Consider the following 13,675-nt stretch of genomic DNA (forward strand, 5'->3'; position numbering starts at 1 on the left):
ACTGTAATTCTTAAAAAAAACATTTTCTTTCAAAGTCAAACGAGCACAGGATGTTAATCTACACAGATTTCTCTTCTGAAAACTGTTTATTTTCCAATATTTTGAGAAGGGTATAGCTGCAGCCTGGAGCACCTCCAAAGGGGAGGAACACACCTCCAAACAGGCGGAGCCTACCTCCAAGTAGGATGGTGCTTGGTGTTACGCGGTATGGTGTTTTTCACAACGTTTTGTGCTTGTAAATAACCCCAAAGATTAATTAATTAATCTATTTTGTTTATTAAATGTTTATTTATTTTAAAATGCATTTTCTAAGAGTCTAAATGCATGTTGTGCACATTGCAACCACATTTTATTTATTTAAAACGTTTAAACATTTGCCATGCTGTGAATTTTTCAAATTATAAAATAGTAAAAGATCTAAATAATAAATGCAGTTGTTTATTCATAGCCAATAATATTATAAATACATCCACACTACACATATTTTATTATATTGACATTTAAGAAATATAAATAATCATTATTTGTTGACTAATATATTTATTGACATCCATGAGCTTTTTAATCACGGAAGACTTTTTTTGTGGCATTCGGCAGAGAAATGGGGCTGTGTTGAGTGAGGTCTCCCTGCCTTACGATGTAGACTTTTATATAATATAATATAATATAATATAATATAATATAATATAATATAATGTGATAGTACATTCTATATAACATTAAATTTAATGTAACAGAATAATAGTAATAGTAATAGTAATAATAATCACGGAAGACTTTTATTATGACATTCGCCAGAGCCGTGGTGAGAGAGGTCTCGCGCACAAATGCTGTTGGTGGACTTCCCATTTGGAGGCAAGCCCCTCCTCTTTGGAGGTGCTCCAGTCTGCAGCAATACATACTTGAATATTTTCAACAGCGTGGTTAGCAGCAGAGCTAGCCGCAGTTTGCAGCTCTTAGCGCTAGTAAATGCTGCTCAATAGCAGTACACTTAGGAACTCTGAGTGTTCCGGTAAGCCAGGGCGCTGTCAGCTAGAGGTTCGCCCCAATATCGCTTGTTTTAAGATGGTAAAAACGCAGGCTACAGTCCGATATACAGTAAATGAGCTAGTGCTGCGGTTAGCAGCTAATGCTAATACTGCTCCAGCCTCCATATGTTCCATGTTTTTCTTCATAGCTTGGATGACTTTATTATTAATTTAAGGTGTGTCCAAACTTTTAACTAGTACTGTATATAATCTTACAGAGAAATTAAACAGCTTAAAGTGTTTAAGATTCTTTTTACTTGTCTATTTTTTCCTGCTTCAAGAACTAACTAAAATATGCCATTGAAGCCAGATCATTGATGCTGACTTTACCTGGGAGTGGTTTTAATGTTGTGGCTGATTGGTGTATAGTATATAAATAGTTAACATGTGAACAGTGAACATTTATAAGCTGATCAGCAGGAGTGTGTGTTGAAATAGGGTTAAACCTGGGAGGAAGAAACTGTCTATGTTTATCCTGCTGAAGAATTAGACCAGAATAAAGACCAGTTTCTACTGGTAACTGGTTTCAAATGGTCTGAATCTGAACATCTAGACTAAAGCATACCCTATACTGGTGAAGAAAGCATGCAGAATGGTGTTGCATTTGGTCATTTTGGTAAGGCTTGATCATAGTGGTGGTCGAGCTTGGTCAGATCAATCAATGCTGTTTGGCCATGCTGCTTTTCTTTCCTCTTTTTTTTTTTCAGAAGGCCACAGAACCTTAAAAAAAGTATTAATACCCCATGAACATCTCCACATTTTTTCATGTTATTTTATATATTTTATTTGATAGACCAACACAAAGTCTTTACACATCTAGAGGATGATTTTTTTTGTTGATTCTTCTTTACAAAACAGTTTAGGCTCAGCCAGGTTGGATGGGGATTGCTGTAAACAGCAATTTTCAAGTCTTGCTACAGAATCCCAATGAAATTTAAGTCTTTAGGACTTTGACTGGATCATTCTAACACATGAGTATTCTTTGATCTAATCAATTCCACTGTAGCTCTGGCTGTATGTTTAGGGTCATTGTCTTGCTGGAAGGTCAATCTCCTCTCCAGTCTGTAGTCTTTTGCAGCCTCTAACAGGTTTTGCTTCATGATTACCCTGTATTTAGCTCCATCGATCTTCCCATCAACTCTGACCCACGTGCCAGCTCTGTCCCTGCTGCAGAAAAGCATCAACACAGCATGATGCTGCCACCACCATGTTTCACAGTGCAGAGCAGCTTCTTCCACATTTATGCTGTCTTTCCTTCATGGGCTACATGCGAGCTTTTTGTTTTCAAAAAATTTCCAAGTGTTTCTTCTTGCCACTCTGTCTCTTTTGACAGGTTCTCTCACCTGAGCTGAGGATCTCTGCAGCTCCTAATTAGTGCTCTCTTGGCCTGGGCTGTCAATTTTTTTTACACACACAGATGGACTCTATTTACTAATTATTGAGACTTCTGAATGTGATTGGTCACATTAGATTTTATGTAGGGGTTTCAGAGTACAGGGGAATGAATACAAATGCATGCCACACTGTTCTGATTTTTATTTATTAAAGATTATTTATTTATTTTTTTTAACTTCAAAAGGATGTGCTACTTTGTGTTGGTCTACCACATAAAATCACATTTTTGGTAAAATGTGACAAACATTTTTTTGAAAAGCTTTAAAAGGGGTATGAATATTTTTTGAAGGCACTGTATGTTAAATATGCTAGGCTAGCACTAGTGTGGTTTATTTATTATTATTATTATTATTATTATAAGTTATTATTGAAAGTGGTGTGTAAGAGAAGTGTACACTGTATGAAAAAATGTAAATGACGTATGAAAGCATGTGATTTCTAATTTGTTCATTTTTTTAATGTTGATTTTTATTTTTGTTTCAAATGTACATAATGTGTTTATATGTTTATATTTCACTCTGATTAAGTCATCCTGTCAGATTTCTTTACCAGACTTTTTTCTGTCGTTCTTTCTCTTTCTCTCTCTCTCTCTCTTTCGTTCAGGTTGTTTATGTCTCTCAGTCTGTCTGTTTTTGCTTGAATTAAAAATCTCTTTCACACTCAGAGGATGTTTCTCTCGCTCCTGCTTTTTCGCTTCTCGCTGGGGCTAAAATTAGCATGTGGCTCATCTGAGCACATCACGCTGAAGTGTGAGAGAAATATTATCCTAGAATTTCAACTATGGCCCCCTGCTGTCTCTTCCAGCTACCGGTAGCCTACGGCGCTAAAGCTGCCGAGCAAAAATCCCCAGGTTTAGCAAAGCCGGGGCAACAGCAGCGCTTAGAGCTTTTGATATCCAATTACTGAGGATAGTGATAGATTGAGATTAAACTAATTTATTAGTAAATCTAATGAGTAAATTTATCTGTATAAACATCTGAAAACTCTGGTATATAATCAAGAGTAATATAAATGATCAAAAGCCATCAAACCAAACTGAACTGCTTGAATTTTTGCACCAGGAGCAAAAATAGCATATTAAAGCAGCATAAAGCTATCCAAAAGCAGTGTGTAAGACTGGTGGAGGAGAACATGATGCCAAGATGCATAAAAACTGTGATTAAAAAACAGGGTTATTCCACCAAATATTGATTTCTGGACTCTTAAAACTTTAGTGAGAATATAAACTTGTTTTCTTTACATTATTTGAGGTCTGAAAGCTCTGCATCTTGTTTGTTATTTCAACCATTTCTCATTTTCTTCAAATAAACGCTCTAAATGACAATATTTTTTATTTTACTCAAACATATACCTATAAATAGCAAAATAATAAACAAAATGATTCTGAAACCGAGGTGGCCTCTTAATTTTTCCAAAGCTGTATATATGCAGTATATTACAATTAAATATGCATATATACAAAACCATATATACCATATTATGTAGTGTTGAGTTTGGTCAGGTTTGAGCAAAAGGCAGCAACAAAAACCCAAGCAAGAGACATGCAGTATATTTTAATGTTTTTTTTTTTTGCTGTGTGAGAGTGTGTGTGTGTGTGTAAAGTTCTGCGGGTGCAGAAGTTAGGAAATCAGAGCCTACAGGTTGACACTTGACCCCGTGTCTCTGCTGTATATATAGCCCTTTAATAGAGGCTGTTAGACGGCATGACTCTCTATATTAGTGCGTTACGGCCTGTTTGCGCACACCGTCTGCACTCACTGCTGCCTGTAATCCTCTATAAGTTTAAACTTCCAGCAAGCAGTCCAATGTTTCCGGCTCCTAGTGTGTGTAAACGTGTGTAAGCGTGTGTAATATCTGAGGTGTGTGTAGAAGTTTTAGAATTCACTCCTATTTTCATTTTCCTCTCATTTGTTTAACTGGGTTTTCTTTATCTACTTCTAATGATGTTTTTTTTTATATTTATGCTCAAATATAGAAGATTCTAAAAGGTTCACAAACTTTCAAGCACCACTGTACACTAAACTATGGAATTTGACCTCTTCCTTTAACCTATCTGTGCAGTGAACACACACACACACACACACACACACACTAATGAGTACAACTTGAAGACACACACAGTGATTTCGTGAGAACACGTGCCCGGAGCAGTGGGCAACATTGCTGCGGTGCCCGTTGAGCAGTGAGGATTAAGGGTCTTGAACAAGGTCTTGCTCAACAGGTATCGAACCCACAACCTGAGCCACCACTTACTGCTTGCGATGTTTATTGCCATCTTACACCCTGCCGACAGTCTATTTTCGCTCCTCATTTAAAAAGCAATGGTGCTTGTGAATATATCTAGGCAGATAGGCGTGGTGGTCTGGAAAGGAGGTGTGTTCAGGTAAATTTCTGATGTATTGCTATCTTGGCAACGAAAAACACAGGTGCTCCACTTCTAGTTACACAATGCACAAACCCTTAAATCACCTTTTACATCAATAATAAACAGAATACAAAATAATATAGCATTGCTGTTCCTGTAAATGAGCTGCTCACTTACCTTTACAGTGTAAAAAAGCAGGTCAGTTTCCTCGGCTGAGAAGCGCTGAAGCACTGCGCTGTTAAAATACCAATCCGCCAAAGTCAGAGCGCACCTGCCTCTTAAAGCGAATGACAAATGACACGCTGTTTAGTTTACTGGACGTTATGCCCAAAACACAGCCCTGATTACATGCATACATTCTTTTTGTGGGTATTAAACTACGCAAGGTGTACTTTTCCAGCTGTTACGATAGCAAAGACACACTGACTAAAAAGCACTAAAACAAGCTGCACGAAATTGAAGTACACAAATAAGGGTTTGCCTACAGATAACTAAAATAGGCCCCAATGTGTCTTTCCAATTATTTAATTAAACATCATTCATTATTCCATATTCCACATCAGCCCTGAAGCCAATCTTTATTATCTCAATTTTTTTGGATCTCCAGGCTGGAACAGCACAGTCAGCGGTGTGCTGGGGTAGCTGGGAGTGAGCAGGGCAGAGCTGTGGAGGAACTGAGGCAGATTAATCTCAGGTGATGTGTTAATTTAGACAGTGCAGCTCAGTCTGTCACATCCTAACATCCCACAACCCCTCCTCAGATCCCACAATCCTTTTCAAACAGCTCTGCTGTACTCGGAGAGGATTTCAGCCTAATTCACAGCACTGGCAGAATAAAGCTCTGCGGTTCTTCTCCTGGAACACTGTTCCCTCTGGTGTGGTTTTTGGCAGAGGGGAACCCTCGGGGTCCTTTGGATTCTGCTAACTAATAAATACAGTTCATTTTTATTGAGGACGTTTAAGAGCTTAAATCTTTTACAAAATTCAAATATATATAATAGTACGCTCTTAACACAGGTGCTTAAGGATTTTTGAATGGTATAATAACCACAATAACCAATTTTCAATCCCATTTCACACCTTGGCCCTACCACTTAGGCGGGAGGGATAGAGCTTGTTAGCTCTTCATACGAAGATTTTTTAGATGCACACTTCAAACCGAGGGTTATAAGAATCACTGGCAAGATGGCGCAAAAAGTGACCAAAGAAATCCACAACTGTATATATTTTTCTTGTTAAAAGTGATGCTTAGCACTATATTACCATAGTTTAATGTACAGTTTCAATGTTTTATAGCCGAAAGTCTTCAAAACAAGCATACAAAAAGATCGCTAGTAGTTTGTCTCAGTAGTTTGGTAGCTAGCTAACTTTCCCGTTCCACCTTAAATGGTACAACAGAGGGCAGGGGCTGCCGCATTTAAGGCGGAACAGAAAAATAAAATAAAAGCTAATCAAAGCTTAGCAATTTCTGCTCCCCATCATAGAGGAATTAAGAAAGAGAAAATAATAATTCATTTCTGCACAATTTCCCCTCTTTCTGAAGACATACGATAAAGCTCTAAAGTTAACCAGTTAATCAGCAGCAGCAGCTAGGTTACTGAACTTTAGCGCTCCTGATGACGTATCAGGGGCTTGAAGGGTTGTTCCAGTTCTTAGGGGGAGGATTTCACCCCTTTCTATTATTGTAACTCTGTTCCAAGGGAAGGTTTACACTCGAAAAGAGTTAAAAGGGGTAGGGGTAAGTGGTAGGGCCAAGGGGTGAAATGGGATTGGACCATACTGTATATTAGTATTACATCTAATGTTCAGACCCGTAATGATGACATCACACAGCCGGGCTTTCTTCATTTTTATATTATAAAATTCGTGCAATACAGTGTTTGAGTTTATCACACATTTAGATAAACCATATTCTTCTTCTTCTTCTTCTTCTGGTATTTGTATATATCTACTCCCACTACAGAGTATTAGAGTCGCCCACATGAATGCAGTCCGTGTGCCGCGTTTTTGCATGTTCTTGACCAGTTTACAAAAAAAAGAGAGAAAAAAAATATTCCAGTTGCAATCATTTGTGTTTGTGTGTGTGTGTGCTGATGGCTCCATAGTGTACAGTGTCCTGTGTTGACCCCGTGTGGGCTAGAAAGGGGGGTGTGGCTTGGTGTTCCAGCTGAACGCTCTCCAGTCTCTGATTGGAAGAAGCAGAAAGGTTAAAGGTCGAATGGGATCAGGTGCAGCACAGTGAAAGTTCTGTTTCTGTGTTTTTGTTCTTTTTTTTTCATTGTGGAAGCATCGCCATGAAAATGCTGGCATGGTCATGTGACACAAGGGTAGAAGAAAACTACAAATCACACAGGGCATGCCCCCAACACACACATACGGCTAACCCAATCAGGGCTTTAGAGGAAGACAGTGTCCTAATGTGTGTGTGTGTATGTGCTCGAGTATATACACAGATCAAACAGAACATTATGACCACCTTCACACCTTTTGTTTCTATACAAAGGATTGTAGTCCTCTTGTTTGTTTTTTCCGTACACTTCCTGTATACTTTATTATTATCCTTCTTTGACATGTTCTTTAATACTTAGGACCCTCAGGATAGACCACCACAGCGCAGATATTATTATTTTTTGGGTGATGGATAATTTTTCTCAGCACTGCATTGATTAGCACTGAGTAGCATGGTGGTGGTGTATGGGGTGTTAGTGTGTGTTGTGCTAATGGTATAAGTGGCTCAGATACAGCAGTGCTGCTGGAGTTTTTAAACACTGTTTCCAGTCACTCAGCTAACAGGGAACATTCTAAAAACATTTAACAACCTATTGAAAAGGTTCCAGGAAGGTTAGCTTGTAACATTACAATAAATAATGTTCCAGGAACGTTCTGAAAACATTACGGAAAGAAGAAAAGTGACATTCCTAAAACAAAAACTAAAATATTGACACACTTGGCGTTGCAGAGATGTTACCAGAATGTTCTAATGATTGTTAACTGTAACGTTAATTAAACGTTCTACTAGCCAAATATATTGTTAGCTAAGAGCAGTTGCCCACAGGCCACTGCCCCAGGGCACAATCCACAAGACTCTGCCCACAGGACACTGCCCACCGGACTCTGACCAAAGGATGCTGCCCACAGGACTCTGACCACAGGACAATGTCCACAGGACTCTGCCCCCTGGTCTCTGATCACAGGACATTGCCCACAGGACCCTGATCACAGGCCTCTGCCCACAGGACTCTGACAACAGAAATCTGACAAAAGGATGCTGCCCACAGCACAATGCCCCCAGGAATCTAACCACAGGACATTGCCCACCGGACTCTGACCAAAGGATGCTGCTCACAGGGCTCTGACCAAAGGATACTGCCCACAGGACTCTGACAATAGGATTCTGACCAAAGGATGCTGCCCACAGGATTCTGATCACAGGACTCTGACAACAGAAATCTGACAAAAGAAAGCTGCCCACAGGACTCTGACAACAGGAGTCTGACCAAAGGATGTTGCCCACAGGACACTGCCCACTGTACACTGCCCCCAGGAATCTAACCAAAGGATGTTGTCTACAGGACTCTGCCCACAGGACACTGCCCACCGGACTCTGACCAAAGGATGCTGCCCACAGGACTCTGACCTAAGGAATCTGACCAAAGGATGCTGCCCACAGGACTCTGACCAAAGGATGCTGCCCACAGGACTCTGACCTAAGGAATCTGACCAAAGGATGCTGCCCACAGGACTCTGACCAAAGGATGCTGCCCACAGGACTCTGACCTAAGGAATCTGACCAAAGGATGCTGCCCACAGGACTCTGATCACAGGACTCTGACAACAGAAATTTGACAAAAGGATGCTGCCCACAAGACTCTGACAACAGGAGTCTGACTACAGGACTGACTAATAGGATGTTGCCTACAGGACTCTGCCCACAGGACACTGCCCACTGGATTATAAACAAAGGATGTTGTCCACAAGACTCTGCCCACAGGACACTGCCCACCAGACTCTGACCAAAGGATGCTGCTCACAGGACTCTGACCAAAGGATGCTGCTCACAGGACTCTGACAAAAGGAATCTGACCAAAGGATCCTGCCAACAGGACTCTGATCACAGGATTCTGACAACAGAAATCTGACAAAAGGATGCTGCCCACAGGACTCTGACCACAGGATGTTGCCCACAGGATTCTGACAACAGAAATCTGACAAAAGGATGCTGCCCACAGGACTCTGACCACAGGATGTTGCCCACAGGAGGCTGCTCACAGGACTCTGACCATAATAAGCTGTTTACAGGCCTCTGCCCACAGGCATCTGACCATAGTAAGCTGTCTACAGGCCTCTGCCCACAGGACTCTGACCACAGGGCGCTGCCCCCAGGACTTTGACCATAGGATGTTACCCCAGGACACTGTCCACAGGACTCTGACCACAGGCCTCTGGCCCCAGGACTCTGACCACAGGCATCTGCCCCCAGGACTCTTCCCGCAGGACTCTGAGCTGTTTAAGAACTCCAGCAGCACTGCTGTATCTGATCCACTTATACCAGCACAACACACACTAACACCTCATACACCACCACCATGCTAATCACTGCAGTGCTGAGAATAAACGTCCCACCACCCAAATATTACTTATATCTGCTCTGTGTTGGTTTTCTATCCTTTAGGGTCCTGAGTATTAAAGAACAGGGTGAAAAAAGGATAAAAATAAAGTATACAGAGAAACTGAACCAGGACTACAACTACACTGTGTCCTATACGATAAGTGGAGTTGATAAAAAAAGAAAATATATTATGGATAACGGCTGTAGAAACGAGGAGGTGGTCATGAAAGCGCAGCGAAAGTTCTACTAAAGACTCCAATGCTACGTCACCTAATTACCTATCCAATCAGCTGTTCCCTCTGCCTTTAAATAAGATCACTCATTCAGTACCTTTGCTGCCTTTCAGACGCTGATGGTCGTTCTTACCCTCCTCCTTCCCCACCGCCTCCAGGTTGGTCCCGTTTGGTTGCCCGGGGGTTGGCTCCGCCCCTGTCTCCAATGTACGACAGGATCTGCAGAGCCCAGATGTATCAAGTCCTGGGCCGATGGCGGGGCCTACGCCAAAGACTCTACTAGAAGACTGTTTCATTATAACCTCTTCATATATGTATCTTTGTTTTGCTAAATATGTTAAAACATTAAATCGTGCAACTGACAACATTTCTTCCGGAGTCGTAATAGTAGAAATAATGTTCTGAATTCTTGTTCAGTGTATATATGCACACACATACACATACATATAAACATATTTATTTATAAACGTACATACATACATATATGTGTATGTATGTTAATATATATACACACACACATATATATATGCATACAAATGCCCCTCCCACCATTTCAGCCCCACCTTTTTTAATGAAGGCCCCTCCCCGAACCCGTTTGCTACAGACTTTAAAGAAAGTATCTCTTTCTCTCTTTCTATATATATAGATTTTTTTTCTCAAATATAATTCTGCATAATTACAATATACATTGGCATTTTGTTATGATTCTCCCACTCCCACGCTACATCCACCTCCGTGTATGATTATTATTTATTTATTTATTTATTTAATCATTTTATTTTCGTAACTCTACCTCCATCCTTTGGAAAACACAGTTTTGGATAGGATTATTTGTACAGATTTTGCTACTCTATTTTTAGTTTTTTTTGTTTGTACAAATATATTTTTTTAGGTAATGCCCCCCCAAAAAGAGATTATCAATAATCGATAAGACTACTGCTACGTCTACTGCTACCAATGATAATCATAACAAAAATAATACCATGGCAGATTCATATAAAAAAATCATTTTTTCAAACACTTGGTCATTAGTTTTCATCATAAGTCCATCACTGACTAATATATTCTTCTGTCGACAGAACTGGAAGACGATATACAGAATTAACACTAAAATACTATAATGTATGTTATCAAAGGGTAGAAAAGAAATCAACTAAATCTAATAATAAAAAAATGGATGCTCCCTGTAAAGCTAATAATAATAATAATAATAATATTTATAATAATAATAATAATTTTCTCATTCTTACACATATTACAGACACTCATGCTTCTGCAGTGGCCAGTGTCCATAGAGGAATCACAGTTGAAGTCTTCGAAAAATCAAACTAAAAAGAAATTAAAGAAATTGTTAAAGAGCTAGCAGTTGTTTAGCTTCATCAGAACAACAACAACCACCCTGTTAGGAATGTAATCTCACTCCATTTAAATTTCAATAAAAGCAAAAAAAAAAAAAAAAAAAAAAAAAAAAAACGAGTAAACTTCACAGTATCCAATGATTATTGTTGAATTAAATAATAAATAATAAAAATGCTACAAAATGTCAGTAACAAAATAATAAAACGCAAAATTTAAGGGATGTTGTTGTTGTTTTAAATGAGCAGCTTGGATTCTTTTATCTTCTGCTCGAGCTTTATCCAAACAAAACATCTTTCAGGACAGGAAGAAAAAAGGAGCGTATCCTTCGTTTTCCCTGCAGGTCGTTCCCTCCGATTCCCTGAAGGATCCCGCCTCTTCCCGTTTTTCCTCCTCCTCCTCCCTCTCTCTCGTGTTTAAACCGGCGTGGTTTTCCGGTTCAGAGTGTTGGAGTTGCTCTCGGCTTTGCCCAGCCGGTCCAGCGTCCCCATGCCCCGCTCCCTCTCCACGGTGGAGGCGGAGAAAGGCGGAGGCGGTTGCGAGGGCGGGACCGAATTCCCTGCGCTGGACGAATTCTGACCGCCCGACGCCGGGTTGTGGGACTTCAGCGAGGGCAGCGTCCCGCTCATCATCATCCCGCCCCCTCCTCCGCCCTCTTTAGGAAAGCAGTTGTGCAGCTGGTAGAGAGTGGCCCGGTCCACCGTCCCGTAGAGAGGAGGGGGGCCGCTGACCAGCTTGGGGTCCCGAGAAAGCGTGTAGAGTGAAATGTCGCCCCCTGGCAGAACCGAGCGAGAGTGCGGGTTGGGAAGAGTAGAAACGGAGACCGGCCCCTGGCTCAGGAGGGCCGAGGGCGGCAGGCCGAAGTTCTTGCTCCCCGGTGGACCGCCCACCGGAGAGGGGTCGCGAGAGCGGGACGGGTCCGTGGAGCGAGAGCTGGAGCGCGAGCGACGGCGGAATCGGTAGCTAGGCAACCGCAGCATGGCGTGAGTGGTGCTCTTAAAGATGTCGGTGCGAGAGCGGCAGCGCAGCTCCTTGTTCTTCTCGATGTAGATGTTCACAGCCAGCACGCCCACCATCTCGGCCAGGATGAAGGACAGACCTCCGAAGTAGAAGGACCACCCGTACGAGTACTGCCACTTCTTATCCTCGTCTTTCTTCGGGGAGATGTCGCCCAGCGCTGCAGAGATGTACACAATAACGCCGATGATGTTGCTCAGACCTGTAGATCAAAACACAGACCAAACACAAACAGATTTATTAGAGCAATAAAGTGAATTAAAGTGAAATTAGATGAGTTCTGATGTTCTGCTACGTTCTGTTACATTGTCTCTTTTTTTAATAACACAGTAAATGATCAAAAACGAAAGCTAAGCTGATAAGGCATGCAGTGCATGCAGTTTAATCTGGTATATTAGCCAGATAACATACGGCTATAAACAAACACTGTCTCTGCTGCTCCATGCTGTGTACACTACATGTTTACATGGTATGTGCAGCTTTCACTGCTCGCAGCTGCACGACTCTGCGCTGCACGTCCCATTAAAACACTGTGTTTAGGTTTATGTCTGTGTAAAGTAACCAATTTCATCAACTGATCCAGATCATAGAAAGCAACTAACAGGTGTGAAAACTCCCTTTTTTATTTAGCAGAGTTACATTTAAATATTCACTAAACATTTCTTAAGCATCTTAAGAAGAACAAGTGCGATTAATCGCAGTTAACCACAGAATATTATCGTGATTTAATTGACACTGCTATATAAAACATATTCTAGTTTGTTTAACACTTTGTGTTCACTGAATAATTCAGCATGTGTTGCTGTATAGCTTTAATATAGTCTTCAATATTAAGTTCACAATGTAAAAAAACATAAAAGGAAAGAAAACACATTGACTTATGAAAGTTATTGTATATGTTTGTGATGGTCATTATAAGGCATTGTGTTTGCATTTTAAACATAGTATTTGTAGGATAGTATTGTTACTAATGTCTTAAAAAAACACAATTCACTGATTCAGTTAAAAAAAGACTTTCTGTAACAGTAAACAGAGGCAGTGACTAGAACACACCTGCAGCTACGAACAGGATGCCAGCCCCCAGTATGATATTCCTTTTACTCTTGTAGAAACGACTGGCAGCGATACAGACTCCGCCCATCAGCAGCAGGATGGCACTGAGGATGGGGAAGATGTTCGAGGCTCTAACCACCCCTGCAGAAAGAGAGAGAAAGAGAGAGAATAAAGGAAAACATGCAATCAAAAAGTTTGATAACGAGAATTCAATTCTAATTCCATTAATATCCAGAATTTCCTTGAACTTTTTCACTGTATTTCATATTACACCTACACCTTTAAGTGTGACTTACTGGGATTTACATTATAAACCAACACAAAATAACAAGTAACTGTGAAGTGAAAAGAAATTAATATGTACTGGTAATTAATTTGTAATGAATAGAAATCTGAAAAGTTTATTGTGCTTTTGTATTCATTCCTCTGTATTCAGACACACTAACATAAAATCTAGTGTAACTAATTGCCTTCAGAACTCTCCTAATTAGTAAATAGAGTTCACCAGTGTGTAATTTAAAAATAGAGCACTGTTCAACCCATCATCCCAAAATGGAAAGAGTACAGCACAAAGGCAAACCTACAAAGACATGGCCATACTAATTAGAGAAGCAGCAGA

General features: G+C 40.5%; 1 protein-coding gene across 7 annotated transcripts in view; it reads right to left on the reverse strand.

Annotated features, from left to right (window-relative positions):
- Positions 1-6,624: 6,624 nt before the first annotated feature.
- The window catches only part of cacng8b (calcium channel, voltage-dependent, gamma subunit 8b), a 51,021-nt gene continuing 43,970 nt past the window's right edge, over positions 6,625-13,675 (reverse strand). For 2 of the 7 annotated variants that reach the window (XM_022674000.2, XM_007256461.4), the window contains exons 5-6: positions 13,057-13,197; positions 6,625-12,205 (exon numbers count right to left, since the gene is read on the reverse strand). In XM_022674000.2, coding sequence (XP_022529721.1) covers positions 11,403-12,205; positions 13,057-13,197 — 944 coding nt within the window. In that variant the 3' untranslated portion in view covers positions 6,625-11,402. The remainder of the gene's footprint in view (positions 12,206-13,056; positions 13,198-13,675) is intronic. The other 5 variants (XR_007439566.1, XR_007439565.1, XR_007439562.1 and 2 more) reach the window with 5 other exon arrangements.

Source organism: Astyanax mexicanus, chromosome 6, assembly GCF_023375975.1.
Source record: "Astyanax mexicanus isolate ESR-SI-001 chromosome 6, AstMex3_surface, whole genome shotgun sequence".
NCBI lineage: Eukaryota > Metazoa > Chordata > Actinopteri > Characiformes > Acestrorhamphidae > Astyanax > Astyanax mexicanus.